The sequence below is a fragment of the Vespula vulgaris genome, chromosome 1 (genome assembly GCF_905475345.1).
Source record: "Vespula vulgaris chromosome 1, iyVesVulg1.1, whole genome shotgun sequence".
Taxonomy (NCBI): domain Eukaryota; kingdom Metazoa; phylum Arthropoda; class Insecta; order Hymenoptera; family Vespidae; genus Vespula; species Vespula vulgaris.
Window position 1 is genome coordinate 15,115,766 of NC_066586.1, and position 17,760 is coordinate 15,133,525.

Below are 17,760 nucleotides of genomic sequence, written 5' to 3' on the forward strand. Positions count from 1 at the left end.
GTAAGAGAGGAATCAATTTGAAGGTCTTCAAGATCCTCGTGAAATGCTTTTTGATATTGGAAATCGGTGCGTTCCGTTACGAAATCACGTAAAACCGGGCCTCTACGCCTACGCGTGTAGAACTAACATAGCCGTAGTGGAAGAAAGTTCGACTTCTTTAACAAGTCAAAGGTGTTTATTATACGATGAGAAAAAACTACCTAAAATTAGTAGTAATATTAACTAATAATATTTTTTTATTTCTAATATACAATTACATTTTATAGGTAATAAACAATTATGATTAAAAAAAATATGCGCCTTGATTTTACATTATTAATAAAGTAGAAAAACTTGTGTAAATTATCATTTTTATATTTACGTTGATAGATGCACAGACGAATTATTAAATACGTATATTCTATACTTAAAATAATATTCATTCAATACACATAATTTTATGAATGAAATTTTTGGTTTATTTAAAAAAAAATGTAACTTTCATTATTCTCGTTTAACCTTCCTATGAGGTATTACTTACACGTTCGCAGAACACGTGGGAGTAAAACCAACGCAATATTGTTGCAGTTATTCTTACCTTTCATGCTCCAACAGTTTCACTATCGCTTTGAAAGTACCTCGGATGTTTCATAGTCCTTTCGTTTAATAATATTTCGCTTTTCGATATTCTTCGTTATTTTCTTTTTTTTTTTTTTTTTGTTTACAATAAATTTATAGACATGAGATTTTTATTCGGATTTTATATGATATAATCTTAAAATTATATATTTATATATATACATATATATATATATATAAAACTTAAATAAATTTTTTATCAGATTAATATTTATTGTCATTAATATTGTCATGATTGTCAATAATACTTAAAAGAATAAGAGAAATATTCGTAATTAAATAATATAAAACATTTTGATTGCACATTCTCGATAATTCTAATCATAGTTATTGATGATGATTATTTCTTAAGAACTCAACGGAAACTCGAATGATTCTATGGGAAGCCAGTTGTTCACACGCTACTATCCAAAGAACTGCAAGTGCATCGACAAAAACCTGCATAGTCCGAACCGGCTGCATCGAAGCTAGTCGATCAACCTGCTTGTATGTATATATCTACTATAAATTCATGTACAGTTGTTATCAAATCTACTTGCACTATAGAACGAATAGCAAGGATATTATAAAATAATAACAAGGATATTAAATAAACCTAATATATACTATCCCTTATTACATATAAAATATTGAAGATTTTTAACAAATTGCGGTATAATTATAATGCGATTCATTTACGATTTAATATATCACGTTATACGTGATATCGATAAAATAATTTACACATGCAATTACACATATAAATAATTTTTGTACTTACACTTGAATGAATCTACAAATACACATACAAATATTTTACAAATTCAATCATGTATATCCCTTATAAAAGATTAATTTTCTTTTCTTTTACAATACAATAACGACTTTTTTTATTTGCAGCATTAACTTGTTCCATTATATCAATATAATCCTTAATGTCAGACATATATCTCCTTAAAAATTTATGATCTCTTTTTACATTTGCAAATAATTCTTTAATATCTTTCTCTCTGTAATAATAAAGAAAAATATACGAATTAATGCATATTAATTTATCGTGAATTATTAAAACATTATACTTTTCTATAAACTCACATAACTGTACCCAAGATACAAACGACCTTGATGTCAGATGAATTTATTTCATCAAATAATTTAATTTTCATTGTAATTTTCAATATGATGTCCATACATTTACTTCTTGATATAAACGTTATGCTAAAATAAAAATGAATATAATAAATAATATTTTAAAATTATTAACATAATAACTATATAATTGTTATAAATAAAATTATTACCATTCAGTATTTATTTCCATTAAATTCGTATCATCTAATTGTTTTAGGTCAAATATAAAATCTAATATTAATTTCACATCTTCTGAAATATGATTTAATAAAGGAATAATATCCTCTTCATACTTATACAATTGACAAATATGTTCTATATTTATTTTCTCACTTACTAATTTGTGTGCTATACTTAACAGCACATTTTCATCATCTGTCAAAGATTAATATGTTTATTAATTAAAGTATATTTAAAAATATGAGATCTATTACTTTTACAATAATTTTTTTTACTTACTTTCTAGACGTGAAATTACATTAATATCTTTGATCATACATGTGTTGATATCAACATCGTTTTGGGTATATATTATTATCAATAAAGATGTAGAGATAAAACTAACAACTAGCATTTGTTTATCTATATTCTCAAAATATAAATCCCATATACAATCGTTACTGAAATAAACAAAAGAACATAAACATCATATTTTGACATTTTCTCTATCTCCTATTTAGATATTAATCTATTACAGTTAGAAACGTATTATTTATATAAATAATTACCTCTGCACATGGTTCTTCAATTTTCTTACTATCAAAGAAAATTTATCTTCTTGAAAACTATTATTTTCCCCAGTGTTTTCTTCCAATACAATATGATTAATTTCTTCTCTTGAAGAATTATTATCATACTTTTGTGTTACATCCATGCTGCATGTTAAATCTTGATTATGAAAAAATTTATTAGTCAGCATTTGTTTAATTATATGTACATGTTACTAAAACTATTAAAGTTTATTTTACCTGTCACATCAGCTATTAGCATATTTTCGTCAGTATATGTTTTATTTTTATTGTAAGCAGAAATTAATGTTGGTGACAATACATATGATCTACAAAGGACCTGATTGTCATTACTACTATCATCATTAATGTGTTTATTTATGTCAATGTCTGAATTTTTCTTAGATTTTATTATATATGTTGCTGAATTATTCTCAACATTTTTCTTTGTCTTATGCAATTGTTTACCTGATGGAATAACTTCTACTTCAGTAGAAGTATCAATTAATCTTTTATTGTTAATACTATTTTCAAAAACACTTTCATGAATTTCATTAATTTTGTTTGAAACTATGTCTGAATTTTGTTGATTATTCATTTCTTTATTACTTATGATATCATCTACTTGAATATTATTATCTTCGCGATAACATTTGAAATAATTTTCAGGTTTATGCACAATCTGTTCGTTTTCAATGATACATTTTTTAGGAAATTGTATATTCATTGCTTCTACATTAGCAATATTAACTACTGAATTCACATTCATATCATTTTCTCTAGAATGTATTTCTTGCTGAACTTCATGTATTGTTCTGACAAATGAATCATCCTCTATCATGTCTGCATACACAAAAGATGATATTAATGAAGTTAAAGCTTTTACTGGTTGATCACCTGTGCTAATATTTTCTATATTTTCAAAATCATCATTACAATACGTGGTACAAGAAAAGTTTGTACCATCTGCTACTTGATGTGTAGATTTATTAATATTATTATTACTACTGTTAAACTGAATATCAGTTTTTTGTACAGGTTCACTCATTGAATGATTCTGTCTTGTTTTCTGGTACGTAGAATCTAATATACAACCGTGTTTTTTTAATTTTCCAGTTGTATTTGAAATTTGATTTATTGAATTACTACTCTTACTTTGTAAGAAACTGTAATCTCTACTTTCATTTATACGTTCAGTGCTATTATTTTTTATTGTATCTCTATTTTTATTTGTATATTTAAATGTGCTATTATTTTTCATTGTAGTATCAACAATTTTATTTGGAAGAATTGTGGAAGAACTTGGATTAGAACATACAGGTGTAGTAATGTCTATAGAATTCTCTTGAGATGGACCATGTTCAATTATATCAATCTGCTTCTCGTTTGTATCTAAATTAGGTAATATTGGTAAGTTAGTTATTGCGTTAGTAATTTCCATTGACATATTCTGAAATATCTTTGTGTTAGGTGACATTATGTTTTGATTATTTTCAGGATCGATCACATCTTTTAATTTTTCAGAATCATTCTGTAAAATATTTAGAGGCGATAGTACGTGTAAAGGCTCAGTAATTGTCATTGATTCGTTTTGAAATATTTTTGTACCTTCTGATGACAATCTAATTTGATTTGACATTGTACATGCATTCATTTTTGTAATTTGGGGTAATTTTTCTGTATCTATGTTACGTACTACTGGAGGTAAATTTTCTGCAGATATAGTAAATTCCATTGAATCATTGTTTAACTCTGTCTGATCATTTATAGCAGAACTTTGATAATTTGAAGTATTCATAGTATCTGTAACATCATTAACTCTTCTTGAATGTGGCAATGAATAAATTCCTTCTGTAATATCCATTGATGTGTCTAACACCTTAGTCTTGTTAATAGAAGTAATCATTTTTTTAAAAAATCTATTATCATTTTCTACTTGAGATATATTTTTATTCATCGATTTTTCTTTTTTGTTCATAACTGAAGTAACTATCTTTGTATCATCCATTGAAGCATCATGAAAAATGACTGTTTGATCTGTAGAGTTTTTCCTAAAGGTCAATGGAGTAGTACATGTCATTTCCATTGGTGCATTTTGAAATATCTGAGTTTGGTGATTAGTCACATTCTCGTCATTTGTAAGGGCACTTATACTTGAAAATTTGTGTTGCAAATCAATTGGTTCTTTTGTAAATTGCAAGCATTCTGTAAATTCTAATGTTTCAGTAGAAAAATATTGTGTTTTATTTGGGATTATGTTCATTTCATTTGTTGAAATTGATGAAACATTAGATTCTGTGATAATATCAGACATTGGTATGTTTTCTTTCTCTTCTGATACCTGTTTATGCTGAATAGATAAAATATTTTGAGACTTCATAAAAGAAGGTATTTCTGTGACCTCCATAGATATATCTTGAATACAAGTTTTGTTCAAGTCCTGACCTTCCATATTAAGTAAACTTGATATTTTATTATAAACATTTATACTCTTATGAGCACAGTTCCCATCATCACTGTTTTTACTTTGATGTGCTAAAGATATTGATTTGTTTAATGGAGTTTCTTCAGTATATATTGATTTTAAAGAACCCATTGTAACTAGACATTCTGTTAACTCTAAAGAATCATTCATTAGATTTGTACTTTCACTTACTATCATACCGCTACTTGTAGAATGATTATTATTAGTAACAATTTCATTCTGATTCTGATTATTTAAATCAATTTGCCCAACATTTTTGTTTGATGATTCTTCATATGTATTGTTCCACAAGGTTCCTTGTTCTACTGAATCAGCGAACTCTCTATTTAAAGAATTATACATCAATATATATTTAGACATATTACATTGAATAGATAATAATTTTTAAAAAATTACATTAAAAAACATAAAAAATACAACTTACTTTACATGATTCTTTTCTGCAAAACTAACCCGTCGTTTTATTTTCGAAGTAACTGGACTTTCTTGATTTAAAGAACCATTAGAACTTACATGTTGCAATGGTTGTCGAAGTGCTGCTTTAAGAATCTATAAATTGCAAAAGATTGTATAATTGTTACAATAGAAATGATTATACAATTGTTACAATAAAAATGAAATAGACACAATAATAACAATTAACAATGCTTTCACTTACTGAGGATTGTCCAGATCCACTTTTTCTAGACTTGGGACGTACCCTGATACAGAAAACAAGAAAATTAAATTTATATTTGTATAATAAGGTAAATATAAAAAGAATCGAACAAATCTTCTATGAAATGACACGTTTCTGAGCCACAAACCTTACATATCATTTAAATACACAATGTAAATATTTCATTATTTCACGAGAAAACAAATATTATGGATATTTTATAATTTACAATTTCTATAGGACACTGAAAATACCTACACGAGGCGATATATGTATATAATATATATATATACCTACATTTCATTACATTTGACTTAAAAACAATTCAAAATCAACAATACTAAACAGCAACACCAAACCGTTGACACAGTTATGCTCCCGCGCTCTTTAGTTTAATATTATGTACTGTTTCCATATTCTCAATTTTCTCGTATTCTTGAAAAATCTAATGCGACATTTTGTTGTTATAACCAATAGGAAGAAAGAACAATTGTAATCATCCAATCAAAGACCTACAATTGAATTAATATAATGCGTTAAATAAAGCTACAATCTGATACGTTTAGAAATGTTACATCAGTTGAACTGTAAAATTTAGAAATTCTATTTATTTATAATTCATTTATTATAAAATTAAAAAGTTTTTTCTTATACGGATGAAGAAAATACTTGAAAAATTCTAAACAGCATATTATATTAATTAAAATTTAAAATTAGAAATGATCACTTGAAAATGGGATTTTATTAATGTATAAATAAAACACGTAATCTTTGACCAATGGTACACCGCCAAATCGTGATTCCATTTATTACATTCACATAAATACGTTATCTCGGAATAAATACATTATCAATTGATTCCCGTTGAATGTGAAATTTCATGTAAAGTAAAAGCTAAATAATTCTAGAAAATTCTTTATGGAAGTTAAAGAATCAATCAGGTTTTACGATTTTAATTAAATTCTAAAGGATCCAAAGACGGATATAGCCTCGGCAACATCGCTTCTTGATAACATTGTTTTCATATCTCGAAGTGCAGACAGGTGACTTGGGTCAGATATTGTGACTAGGGAAATCCAACATTGTATAATGATGGAAAGTGATACTGTCAAATTAATAATAAAAGCGCCCAATCAACAAATTAAAGATCAACTTATAAATTGTGATATCGGGTGGAGCATCGGTCGTCTAAAGGAATATCTTTCTGAAGTTTATCCGAGCAAACCAGTGAGTTTTTACTATTTTTATTTTTTACTTGATAATGTGAAATCTTGTGAAAGTTACAGATCTTTTAAATCTTAGTGAAAGTCAATCAGTCGGCTAGTTTCATTATTAAATGTTAATAATTTTTTCTAAGGATATTTATTTATTAATTTATATTACTTTATAATACTTATTTTATATATAAAATTTATTTATATAGAATATATATATATATAGATAATAAACTGATATACTTCTTATAGGAAAGCGCAGATCAGAAATTAATTTATGCTGGTCAATTATTGAACAATTCTTCTTGTTTGAAAGATATTTTAAGACATTGTGATGGCTTGGAGGACCAAGCATATACTATACATTTAGTATGTACTCCTCAAAAAAATTGTGCCAATAACTTATTTGATCAAACACAAGTTAATGAAAATGTAAATATAAACTCTACCATAAGAAGTGATGCTGAATATATCAGAACTTTGAATAATATTCAAAGTCGACATCAAAGCACAAATAACGTTATGACTCAATCTTCTCCAACACAATTGTATTCTATGCAACAATATTTTGATCCTCGAAATAGTCAACAAGTAGCTTGGATGCAACAAGCTTACACACATTATTTTACACAGTACATGCAATTGTAAGTAATATCACAATTTATGTTTTATTATGCTATATTACTATATATTTATAATTATAATTATTTTTACTTATAGAATGGCAGCACAAGGAATCCAGTTACAAAGCACTATTCCTCATGTTCAGCAAATGAATATTAATCCAAATGAAGTTACACAAAATACATATGTGAATAATAATAACAACAATAATAATAATGTTGGAGATGATCAACCTCAAGCAGCAGTACAAGATGCAGCTGATATCAATGCAGGCAATAATATAGCTGGGGAGGATGGTGCATTTAATCCAGATTGGCTAGACTTTTTTTATATGCTATCCAGAATCATTATTCTTTTTAGTATAGTGTACTTTTACTCATCTCCACTCAGATTTCTCATTGTTACATTTTTGGGCTTTGTGATATATTTGTAAGTTTTTTATATATTATCTATGACAAATAATAAATTTCTAGTTTCTAATAATGAATGTTTTGTTGTAGGTACCAGAGTGGATTTTTCAGATTACAAAACATTATATATATACCTGAAAATAATAACGTACATCCAGACAATAACAATCAAGTATTACAAAATGAAGGAGCAGCTCCAGAAGTTGTCCCTGTGCAACAAAATGGTCAAGTTCCAACTGTACAACCGGAGGCTAGAACAAATGCCAATGAGGAAAATGAAGAAGAAAGACCTGGTGCCCTTGCTTTCACATGGACATTTTTCAGTTCGTTTTTTGCTTCCCTTATTCCAGATCAACCAAACGTCATTTAATTTTCTATTATATTGTTATGCTTCATAATTTGTTCTATCTGTTGTTCCTTCATTTTTAAATTCTTGAAGTGTCATTACAAAACCTAAAGAGGTGATCTCATAATCATATAAGTTTGAAAAGTATTTCAGTGTGAATTTTAACTAAAATTATGATTAAATCTTGAATTGTTATTTTAATTAATTTCTTATATAAAAACCATTAATCAAGTCAATGATTAATGTATATAACTTTATTTAATATTTTAGTTAAAATGTTTCTGAAATGAATCATCTTAGACAAGTTTATTCGTAGGGAAGGGTTTAACATTTATAATTTAATGAGATTGCCTCAAGATTGCTACACAGAATATTATAGTTGCATTCAAAAAAACATTCTACTAAAATTGGTTATAGCTGTCTTCTCTTTAAGGAAGTTATAGGCTTATCCCAAAGTTATTAGGAATTTATTGTAAAATACTTTTTTTTATGTTTGTAGTAATATAAATATACAACGAGAAAAAATACATAGTGTATATAAATATTACGTTACAAACCTGTATATACATATATATATATATATGAAAATGTGTACTTAAATATACATATGTATATATTATGTATATACAGACTCATCTATATATATATATACATACAAATCTATTGTAGAGCTTGTAACATATTAAATATAAGATAAAAGACACACAATGAAGTTGGATGCCTTTTTAATTTTTTAAAAAGATTGTTGAAATGCGCAAATACAATAAATATTTACTGCAAACTGCAATATATATCATTATTGAATATACATTTTAAAATTACGAACATATGATTTTCACTGTTTAGTATATATGTATGTGTATGTATTTCACTGTTTAGTATATACATATATACAGATCGTATTTATACATTATTTAGAACATTGTTATCATTAATTCAATAGCAATTATTTAAAATTATTTATTTTATTTTTATAATTGAAAAGCAAAATAGGAAATATAACTTCGAAAATTTTGTACGCATATAGTACGCTTGCATACAAATGATTTGTCTACAACGAAAAATTTTATGACAAGAATGCAGTCTTTTCCGTAAATTTTCAATCTTAAAACAAAAAATAATTCAAATATAAATTTTTCGATTAGATTTAAATAAAATTCTCTTTTTATCTTAAATATATAGATATACTCAAATATATACATACATACTCTATTAAGAATTATTCACTCAAATTTCTGATATAAAGTGTTATTGAGCATGTGTATTCGAATGTAATTAAACTATATAGTTATATAATAATAACATAGTTTTTTATAATAAATAGTGTTTAATATAAGATATAGGTAATAAACTAATAATAATAAATTTTTCATGAAAGTATTTAAGAGTGACATTGAATATTCCATATATAACTATAACTAACCTCAAATGTATGATAATTTTAAATTTGAATATGACTCAATCATTATTCAACCTTGATACCCACTCCGTAAGAGAATAGATTTATCTAATAATTATTTCATTTTAAGAATTTAACAAAATAACATTTGTTGTTTGGAAATTTACTTAAATTTGATACAAGAGGCATATTAAAAACAGATACGTATAAATATGTAATTTTAGCAATTTTGTTTAATTCATAGAACCTCTTTTCGTGATTTAAATAAACTTAATACTTATAAATTTCTTTTAAAACTAATAATACTAACACAGTTTTATATAATAATAAAAATAATATTGAGATATGAATTTACATAAAATATTGACTGCTATTTTATATCATTTATTATATTTTAGGGATGTCTCGATCTTGGATTTCTGATTTAGTTAGTGTGCTTAAAGGATCTCAAAAAGTAACAAATGAAATTATAAAATATCAGGAAGAAACAATCAAATCTGTTATTTTACATTGCAGTTTACAAACCTCAGTAAAAAGTTGCTTAAGGGATGTAGGAGTAAAAGTAAATAACATAGATCCAAGTAAGGTTCCTGTAAGTCTCACAGCTAATATTATACAAAAAGATAGATATTAAAATGCATCTGTTTGGTATATGATAATGATTAACATATATATTTCATTTGTTTTTTTGTATAAACAATTTAAACTATTATCACATTGTAGGAACAAGTGGTAGTTGAATTAAAAAATACATTAAATCGTTTAAATGTTGTTGAAAAAGGCATGACACAGTATATAAAAACTAGAACTAATGAAGCATTAAAGATCGCTGATGATGACTATAAACCTATAGTACATAAAACAAAATTATATGTTTATAATCCAGCAAAAGATCCTAAAGAAATGCCTATTGATGAAAAAAATACATCAATAAAAATTGATTTAAAAAAAACAGTATCGGAAGATAATTTACAGAATACTTTTACTGCAAACAAAAAATATGCAACTGTCAAAGAAAAAATAGAAACAATAACCAAAATGGAAAATGTTGTACCAAAAATTGAACTGTCTAGAAAAGAAAAGGAAATTTTACATAAATTAGAGTTGGAATATGAGAAAGCTGAAAGAAAACAGGTTTCAGAAAATGTACTCTCTTCTCAAAATGTCAGTGATAAAACGAAAGTAAAAGAAAATGATGTACATGTTTCAAAAGCTTCAACAAAACCTCATATTAAACCATCTGTAAAACCTAAACAATCTGTGAGTATTATACATAATACATTTTTAACTTTTTATATATAATATATATATCATATATAACCATATACATATAAAGCTTTCAGCAAATGCAAAAGAGCGAACAGTCCCTTCTACAAGACTTCAAAGAATGTTTAATTTTGGTACTTTGGGTATTGGTCTTGGAATTGGAACAATTGCAGAATATACACGTAGATCATTAGGTTTAAAAGAACAAAGAATAAGTGAAACTGTTGATAATATGTTTCTTACTAAAGCTAATGCAGAAAGAATTGTCACAACATTATGCAAAGTAAGAGGTAGATAAGTATATAATGTATATATTTTTAAAAATTTTATTTTGGTATTATCTATTTATTATATATTACATATATATTAAAGGTGCTGCTTTGAAAATTGGACAAATATTAAGTATCCAAGATAATACTGTTATAAGTCCAGAACTACAACAAGTTTTTGAAAGAGTTAGACAAAGTGCTGATTTTATGCCAAAATGGCAAATTGAGGTACGATGTTTATATACATTTATATATGTATTCAAAATATGTTTTCTAAGCGATTTATCAATAAATTTTTAGAAAGTACTTTCTTCTGAATTGGGTTACGATTGGCGAAATAAATTAGCAAAATTTGAAGAAAAACCATTTGCTGCTGCATCCATTGGTATGTATGATGTACAAAATATATATGATATATAAAAAGACAATATTAAAAATTATCTATCACAGGTCAAGTACATCATGCTACATTATTAACTGGAGAAGATGTAGCAATCAAAATTCAATACCCTGGTGTAGCTGCAGGTATCCAAAGTGATATTGAAAACTTAATAGGCATAATGAAGGTAGTATTAAAAATATAAACAAGATTAATATTTCTTAACAATCTTTAATGTATATAAATTTTCATAGGTATGGAATATGTTTCCAGAGGGCATGTTTATTGACAATTTAGTTGAAGTAGCGCAACGTGAACTTGCTTGGGAAGTGGATTATCAAAGAGAAGCAGAATGTACAAAAAAATATAAAGAGCTTATGAGTCCTTACAAAGATTATTATATACCAAAAGTTATAGGTAAGAATTTATTTAATAAATAATCATTATATAATAAGTAGTCATAATCTTAAAAATCATAATTTTTAGATGAACTTTCAACGAATCAGGTATTTACAACAGAACTAGTGGATGGTATACCTGTAGATAAGTGTGCTGAAATGGATTTAGAAACACGAGAATATATTTGCAAATTAATCATGCGTTTGTGTTTGATGGAATTATTTGTATTTCGATATATGCAAACAGATCCAAATTGGTCAAATTTCTTCTATAATCCTGAAACAAAACAGGTGTTATAATTTATTATCACTAAAAACAATATTATTAATAACAAAAAATTTATATTACGAAAGAAATGTTTTTGTAATTTTAGCTTGTATTGCTGGACTTTGGAGCATGTCGAAGTTACGAGAAAGCATTCATGGATAAATACATAGAAGTTATAAATGCAGCTAGTTTAGGAGATAGAGAAAAAGTTCTGAATTTATCCAGAGATATGGGTTTTTTGACTGGATATGAAACTAAGGTCTTCACAAAAAATATTATCTAAATTTAAATATTTTATGATATAGAAAAGAATGTACAAATTTTCAACTTGCAAATGTTAAATATTTATTAAAATTAACAAAAATTCACAATTCTATTGTAGATTATGGAAAATGCCCATGTAGAGACAGTAATGATATTAGGACAAATTTTTCAAAGTGATCAAGAATATTTTGACTTTGGTGGACAAGATGTTACAAAAAGGTAATTTATAATCTGTAGTTTAAATTTATATTACATTAACTTAATAGTTTACGATTCATTATATTTTAGGATTCAGGCACTGGTTCCGACTATATTAAATCACCGACTGTGTCCTCCGCCTGAAGAAATTTATAGTTTGCATAGAAAATTATCAGGCGTGTTTTTACTATGTGCAAAACTTAATGTTAAAATGAACTGTCGTAATATGTTTCGTGAAGTATATAATAATTATAAATTTGGATAATATTATTAAAACTCAAGACAAATGATTCATTTTATTCTTAACAGAAAAATGGTTATCTTTTTATCGAATATTAATTTATTTTTTATTAAATAACCTGTGTAGTTAAATTTAAAATTTAACGAAAGAAAATTGAAAAAAATTAGTTTATTATTATAAGTATTAATTCTTTATACATTATTTCACATCACGTGATGAGATATTTTTTTGAATATGTACATAACATAACACTTACCCTGTAATGTATATGTACATTCTGATGATTTATTATTATTATTGTAAATATACGTTTGAGCAGTTTTTATCACAGAACGATGGTATTATTCGAAAAAACTTGTTTATCAAAGACGACCACTTCTTCTTCTGCCAGAGTACTTAGAATCTGCACAGACTAGTTTACCTTGTTTTCTACGTCTTTCCTTTTTTTCTGCAATCCAATCTCTGCTTTTTTTTAAAGGTTTGCCTCTTGCTTTTTTAATGTGCTCTCTTTGGAAATAAATTAGAATTATTTTTGATTTTATAAAGAATGAATTATAAAAAATACAGTAGAAGTTAAAAAAATACCTTTTCGATGTATAGATAATATTCGAATTTTCTTCATTTGTACCTAAAGCTTGTGGAAGCGCAGCTGGTCCTCCTGTCATTAGAACTAAAAAGAACTTTTTTGCTTTTGTACTGTTAGGAAAATCGACGACCATACCGCCAAAAAATCCAGCTTTTGTAGCTTGTCTCATTACTATTTCAATTTGTTCATTATTCTCCGGATAAAATTGAAGAACTGCTCTTGCAGATCTTGTAAGACAAGAATAAAGTGTAGAGAAAAAACAATATAGTCTCTTGTTGGGATTATGAGTAGCTTTATCTGCATTACATAGCCATTGCAATGCAGAGATACTCACTGCGCCATCAAAACTTCCAGCTCTAAATGGCATACCTTGACCCATGTCTCCCAAAATTAAATCTCCATCTGTTTCTCTTTCTTGAGCAACGCCTATTTTTTATATACAGAAGAAATTATACATAAAATTTTATGCAGTTACATTATTAAATCTAGGAATAAAAAAGTAATTACCAAGCATAGCAGAAGAAATATCAATACCAATCCAAGTATGTCCTTCATCCTCCAATACACTACCACTAAGTCCTGAACCACAACCAATATCTAATAATAATGCTGGTGCATCTTCTGACAATAATAATAATTCTATAGCTCGCTCACACATTTGCACTTGAATATCCATAATACGTGAACTGTGGAGACCAAGTTATATAGATAAGAGGATAGTTTTATGATAAATAATTTATTGAATTTTATAAAATTTACCTTTGAGTATATTTTCGTGCTTCTTCTTCATTGTAAAACTAATAATAGAGAATACACATGATAGAATTTTACATAACCTCTATATACTTTAAATCATAATTTAATAAAAACATACCACTTCAGGAGGTGCTAAATGTTCCGGACGCCTGGACATTTTTCTAAAGTCTGCCTTAATCTTTATTTAATTTTTATTATAATAATTTATAATAATATATTACTTAAACATAACATATACAATGTGCTACCGAACAGCAAACTAGGAACACTTGAAATTACTAGATGAGAACTCGGAAATGAAATATCAAATCCTATACACACACACACACACACACACAGAGAGATTTATTTATATATAGAGATATATATATATATTTATATATTTTATTTATAAATTAGAAATTTAATTTCAATGTAAAATATTTTCTTTTAATGTTTTTTTTTTTCAAATAATAATTATACAATAATAGAATTTGAGAATATTAACATTAGAAAATATCACCTCTTTTTTAACAATTATGTATTTCCGCATTTAATTATTTTTCCAACTCTAAAATTTTTATTTTTGTTTGATTGGACTGATTGGAAAACTTTTTATATAAAAACAGGAATTAAAAATTAGAAATAATTGATTTTGTATCATTACTATCCAAACAAAATACATTGGGTAGTATTATCAACTTCACAGAGTAAACTCGAACTACGATTTTCGATAATTGTATTGAAAGAATAAAATATCGATTTAGTCGTTTGAACTGCACGTGCTGTTTATTTGCTAGAGATGAAAAGATTTGTTCGATGTTATTGATGAAGAAAATTTCACGATTTACGTTATTATTAATATTATGCAAGGGACCTTTTTTAAGGAAATAATACCTCCTTGTGAGGTAAGCAAAAATCAACGTTTCACCTCGAAAGTTGAGAAACGACGTAACCTTAGATCTCATTGCTTTTCTTCAGTATAGCGTCCTAATAAACAATTGGAAAAAATGGTACCACTCGGACCTTCACCGAGTCATCAATCTTCTGTTAATAATTCATCTACTACATCTGCTACTGGAACGAAAGGCAGTTCAACATTGGTAAATTTCTTATATTTATACCATAAGTACATATTATATATTACGTTTTTTTTTTACTTTCTTAATTATATATAAGTAAGTCAATTGCAAATATTTATAAAAAATAATTCGTCTTTCTGTAAATTTTGTACATTCATTATTTGCAGAAGCCAAATTATACATTGAAGTATACACTAGCAGGTCATACTAAAGCTGTATCATCTGTCAAGTTTAGTCCTAATGGAGAATGGTTAGCGAGTTCTTGTAAGTACACAGATTTTTTTAAAGTTATTGAAATATAGCGAAGTTGCATAAATATAGATTTCAAAATATAAAATAAATAAATGTGTTAAATAAAATAACAAGGTATATATATTAATAAATATATTATATTAATACTGATAATTTCATTTGTTTGTAGCTGCTGATAAACTTATCAAAATTTGGGGATCTTATGATGGAAAATTTGAGAAAACCATTTCTGGCCATAAGCTTGGTATTTCTGATGTTGCTTGGTCTAGTGATAGTAGGCTGTTAGTATCTGCTTCTGATGACAAAACATTGAAAATATGGGAATTAAGTTCTGTAAGTTTTTAATTCATAAAAAAATTTCATAAAAAATAACCAGATAATAAAAGATATTCAACTTCCCTTTCTAAACACTTATTGTCTTGATTATTTTTTTATTAATTTAAATAATTGATTTAAATTTTATATTATCTATCTATATAATAAAATATTTTTAAATATTAATTATTTATAAATTTTCAGGGAAAATGTTTAAAAACGTTAAAAGGTCATAGTAATTATGTCTTTTGCTGTAATTTCAATCCTCAATCTAACCTTATAGTTTCGGGATCGGTGAGTTATTTAGTATTGTTAAGAGAAAGAGAATTATATATAAATTCTATGAATATTTCATATGTATTGACTAGTAAAGAGGGTATACAAATAAATATATATTATCATATAATATATAATGTAAAATATGGTATTAAAAAAAAGAATAATTTTTATTAGTTTGACGAAAGTGTACGCATTTGGGATGTGAGAACTGGAAAATGTTTAAAAACACTTCCAGCTCATTCAGATCCAGTAAGCGCAGTGCACTTCAATAGAGATGGTTCTTTGATTGTTTCCAGTAGTTATGATGGTCTTTGGTAAGTTCCTGTATAAACATAATTTTGTCAAAGTAATTTTATGTGCATAACCAATAATTCATTATTTACTTCCAAAAAATCAAATTTTATCTGCCTTTGATCTTACATTTTCTCTGTTATGTTTTTTTTTCTTTTTTTTTTCTTATTTTAAACAAATGCTTATTCTGCAATGCATTTATGCTGTTATAAAAAGGTGTATATATCTTTATATATTACGTGATAATACAGTCGAATTTGGGACACAGCATCAGGACAGTGTCTAAAAACACTAATAGATGATGACAATCCTCCAGTATCTTTTGTAAAATTCTCACCAAATGGGAAATATATCCTAGCTGCTACATTGGACAATACATTGAAACTTTGGGACTATAGTAAAGGAAAATGTCTAAAAACATATACGGGTCACAGGAATGAAAAATATTGTATATTTGCTAATTTTTCTGTCACAGGAGGAAAGGCAAGCTGTTTTTTTAATATTTGATCTTTTTTATCATTTTTAATTTTGTACTTATATTCGTCCTTTTTCTACAATATATTTTTTATTGATTTTTCTTTTTTATTTTTAGTGGATTGTATCAGGCTCTGAAGATAACATGGTATACATATGGAATTTACAAACAAAAGAAATTGTGCAAAAATTACAGGGACATACAGGTATCAAAGTAGTAATATTTGTGTATGATAATTTTGTGTCTATAATATCTTATTTTACTTTTTATTTTTAAAAACAGATGTAGTACTATGTACAACATGTCACCCAACAGATAATATTATAGCATCTGCTGCTCTTGAGAATGATAAGACCATCAAACTATGGAAAAGTGATACATAAAATAGATTCTTTTTATTCATTATTGATTTTGCCTGTACAAAATATGCTTTTATATTATAGATATCATTACATTAAGTACATAGCATTCAAGCTTGAATCACGCTGTTTCTATTTTCTTAAACGTTATAATTCGTTAAGTAAAATAAGAGAACTAGGAATATATATTCAAAAAAGTACATACCTGTAAAGCGTGTCATGTGGTCCATAAAAATTTAAGATTATTAGGTTATCTGTAATTGTATACTTTTAACTATATTTTCGATTTTATAACACGTATTTAGATAACAATATTTAATTTATCATTATTTACACTATGAAAACCTTTTTTGCATAAAAGTTGCCACTTAGATGTGAAATACAAATTAAGATGAAAAAAAAAAATGTAAAAATAATTCACTTTTACTTTATATTGTTCTATTTTGCAACATGAATAACAATCGGACAGTATTTATTTATGTTCCTTTCTTTCTAGATGTAAAAATTAATA

The 17,760-nt window shown here is 26.2% G+C and overlaps 5 protein-coding genes across 11 annotated transcripts; 3 read left to right on the forward strand and 2 right to left on the reverse strand.

The window, feature by feature from the left end:
- Nucleotides 1-676: 676 nt before the first annotated feature.
- LOC127065709 (metacaspase-2-like) lies at nt 677-5,983 on the reverse strand. 3 transcript variants are annotated; one of them, XR_007782326.1, is made up of 10 exons: nt 5,893-5,980; nt 5,600-5,642; nt 5,366-5,490; nt 2,697-5,263; nt 2,457-2,616; nt 2,188-2,348; nt 1,899-2,103; nt 1,693-1,815; nt 1,379-1,607; nt 677-1,098 (listed from the first exon to the last, which is right to left on the reverse strand). XR_007782326.1 is itself a non-coding variant. In XM_051000204.1 (9 exons), coding segments are annotated over exons 1-9 (3,555 nt in total). In that variant the 5' UTR covers nt 5,899-5,983; the 3' UTR covers nt 677-1,438. The 3 variants fall into 3 exon arrangements, 2 of the variants coding, with proteins under 2 accessions (XP_050856161.1, XP_050854861.1); XM_051000204.1 differs by having other exon boundaries at nt 677-1,607; nt 5,897-5,983; XM_050998904.1 differs by having other exon boundaries at nt 677-1,607.
- Nucleotides 5,984-6,688: 705 nt separating this feature from the next.
- Nucleotides 6,689-8,217, forward strand: LOC127067802 (homocysteine-responsive endoplasmic reticulum-resident ubiquitin-like domain member 2 protein). Its single transcript, XM_051003154.1, has 4 exons — nt 6,689-6,826; nt 7,066-7,457; nt 7,534-7,866; nt 7,938-8,217. Exons 1-4 carry the CDS (start codon nt 6,689-6,691, stop codon nt 8,215-8,217), a joined length of 1,143 nt encoding a protein of 380 aa, XP_050859111.1.
- On the forward strand, nt 8,214-13,062 carry LOC127071249 (atypical kinase COQ8B, mitochondrial). Of its 4 annotated transcripts, none has more exons than XM_051010298.1 (12): nt 8,214-9,536; nt 9,991-10,184; nt 10,316-10,852; nt 10,929-11,148; nt 11,231-11,355; nt 11,428-11,512; nt 11,578-11,693; nt 11,761-11,923; nt 11,993-12,195; nt 12,279-12,431; nt 12,555-12,655; nt 12,725-13,062. In XM_051010298.1, the coding sequence occupies exons 2-12, from the start codon at nt 9,993-9,995 to the stop codon at nt 12,897-12,899; spliced, it is 2,070 nt and encodes a 689-aa protein (XP_050866255.1). In that variant the 5' UTR covers nt 8,214-9,536; nt 9,991-9,992; the 3' UTR covers nt 12,900-13,062. The 4 variants fall into 4 exon arrangements, with proteins under 4 accessions (XP_050866255.1, XP_050866266.1, XP_050866276.1 ...); XM_051010309.1 differs by lacking the exon at nt 8,214-9,536 and adding an exon at nt 9,582-9,682; XM_051010319.1 differs by lacking the exon at nt 8,214-9,536 and having other exon boundaries at nt 10,002-10,046; nt 10,109-10,184.
- On the reverse strand, nt 11,718-14,545 carry LOC127071270 (probable 18S rRNA (guanine-N(7))-methyltransferase). Its single transcript, XM_051010363.1, has 6 exons — nt 14,336-14,545; nt 14,221-14,258; nt 13,969-14,147; nt 13,461-13,887; nt 13,132-13,382; nt 11,718-12,181 (listed from the first exon to the last, which is right to left on the reverse strand). Exons 1-5 carry the CDS (start codon nt 14,372-14,374, stop codon nt 13,238-13,240), a joined length of 828 nt encoding a protein of 275 aa, XP_050866320.1. The 5' UTR covers nt 14,375-14,545; the 3' UTR covers nt 11,718-12,181; nt 13,132-13,237.
- A 348-nt stretch (nt 14,546-14,893) lies between these two features.
- Nucleotides 14,894-17,502, forward strand: LOC127071264 (protein will die slowly). 2 transcript variants are annotated; one of them, XM_051010340.1, is made up of 9 exons: nt 14,894-15,104; nt 15,183-15,299; nt 15,446-15,542; nt 15,700-15,863; nt 16,050-16,139; nt 16,299-16,438; nt 16,667-16,898; nt 17,008-17,095; nt 17,173-17,502. In XM_051010340.1, exons 1-9 carry the CDS (start codon nt 15,063-15,065, stop codon nt 17,271-17,273), a joined length of 1,071 nt encoding a protein of 356 aa, XP_050866297.1. In that variant the 5' UTR covers nt 14,894-15,062; the 3' UTR covers nt 17,274-17,502. The 2 variants fall into 2 exon arrangements, with proteins under 2 accessions (XP_050866297.1, XP_050866306.1); XM_051010349.1 differs by having other exon boundaries at nt 14,897-15,104; nt 15,178-15,299.
- Nucleotides 17,503-17,760: the final 258 nt, after the last annotated feature.

Excerpts from the sequence above, each read along its gene's own strand:
- LOC127065709 (XM_050998904.1), bottom strand. Across the intron at positions 2,617-2,696 it reads GCTAATAGCTGATGTGACAG|ATTTAACATGCAGCATGGAT; the intron begins GTAAAATAAACT and ends TTCATAATCAAG. Across the intron at positions 1,608-1,692 it reads TGTATCTTGGGTACAGTTAT|AGAGAAAGATATTAAAGAAT; the intron begins GTGAGTTTATAG and ends TTATTATTACAG.
- LOC127071270 (XM_051010363.1), bottom strand. The coding sequence starts at position 14,374 with ATGTCCAGGCGTCCGGAACATTTAGCACCTCCTGAAGTG. Across the intron at positions 14,259-14,335 it reads ATTTAGCACCTCCTGAAGTG|TTTTACAATGAAGAAGAAGC; the intron begins GTATGTTTTTAT and ends CTCTATTATTAG. Across the intron at positions 13,383-13,460 it reads ATTATCTATACATCGAAAAG|AGAGCACATTAAAAAAGCAA; the intron begins GTATTTTTTTAA and ends TTATTTCCAAAG.
- LOC127067802 (XM_051003154.1), top strand. The coding sequence starts at position 6,689 with ATGATGGAAAGTGATACTGTCAAATTAATAATAAAAGCGCCCAATCAA. Across the intron at positions 7,458-7,533 it reads TTTACACAGTACATGCAATT|AATGGCAGCACAAGGAATCC; the intron begins GTAAGTAATATC and ends TTTTACTTATAG. Across the intron at positions 7,867-7,937 it reads TTGGGCTTTGTGATATATTT|GTACCAGAGTGGATTTTTCA; the intron begins GTAAGTTTTTTA and ends GTTTTGTTGTAG.
- LOC127071264 (XM_051010340.1), top strand. The coding sequence starts at position 15,063 with ATGCAAGGGACCTTTTTTAAGGAAATAATACCTCCTTGTGAG. Across the intron at positions 16,439-16,666 it reads AGTAGTTATGATGGTCTTTG|TCGAATTTGGGACACAGCAT; the intron begins GTAAGTTCCTGT and ends GTGATAATACAG. Across the intron at positions 17,096-17,172 it reads AAAATTACAGGGACATACAG|ATGTAGTACTATGTACAACA; the intron begins GTATCAAAGTAG and ends TTTTAAAAACAG.
- LOC127071249 (XM_051010298.1), top strand. The coding sequence starts at position 9,993 with ATGTCTCGATCTTGGATTTCTGATTTAGTTAGTGTGCTTAAAGGATCT. Across the intron at positions 11,149-11,230 it reads AACATTATGCAAAGTAAGAG|GTGCTGCTTTGAAAATTGGA; the intron begins GTAGATAAGTAT and ends TATATATTAAAG. Across the intron at positions 12,656-12,724 it reads GGACAAGATGTTACAAAAAG|GATTCAGGCACTGGTTCCGA; the intron begins GTAATTTATAAT and ends ATTATATTTTAG.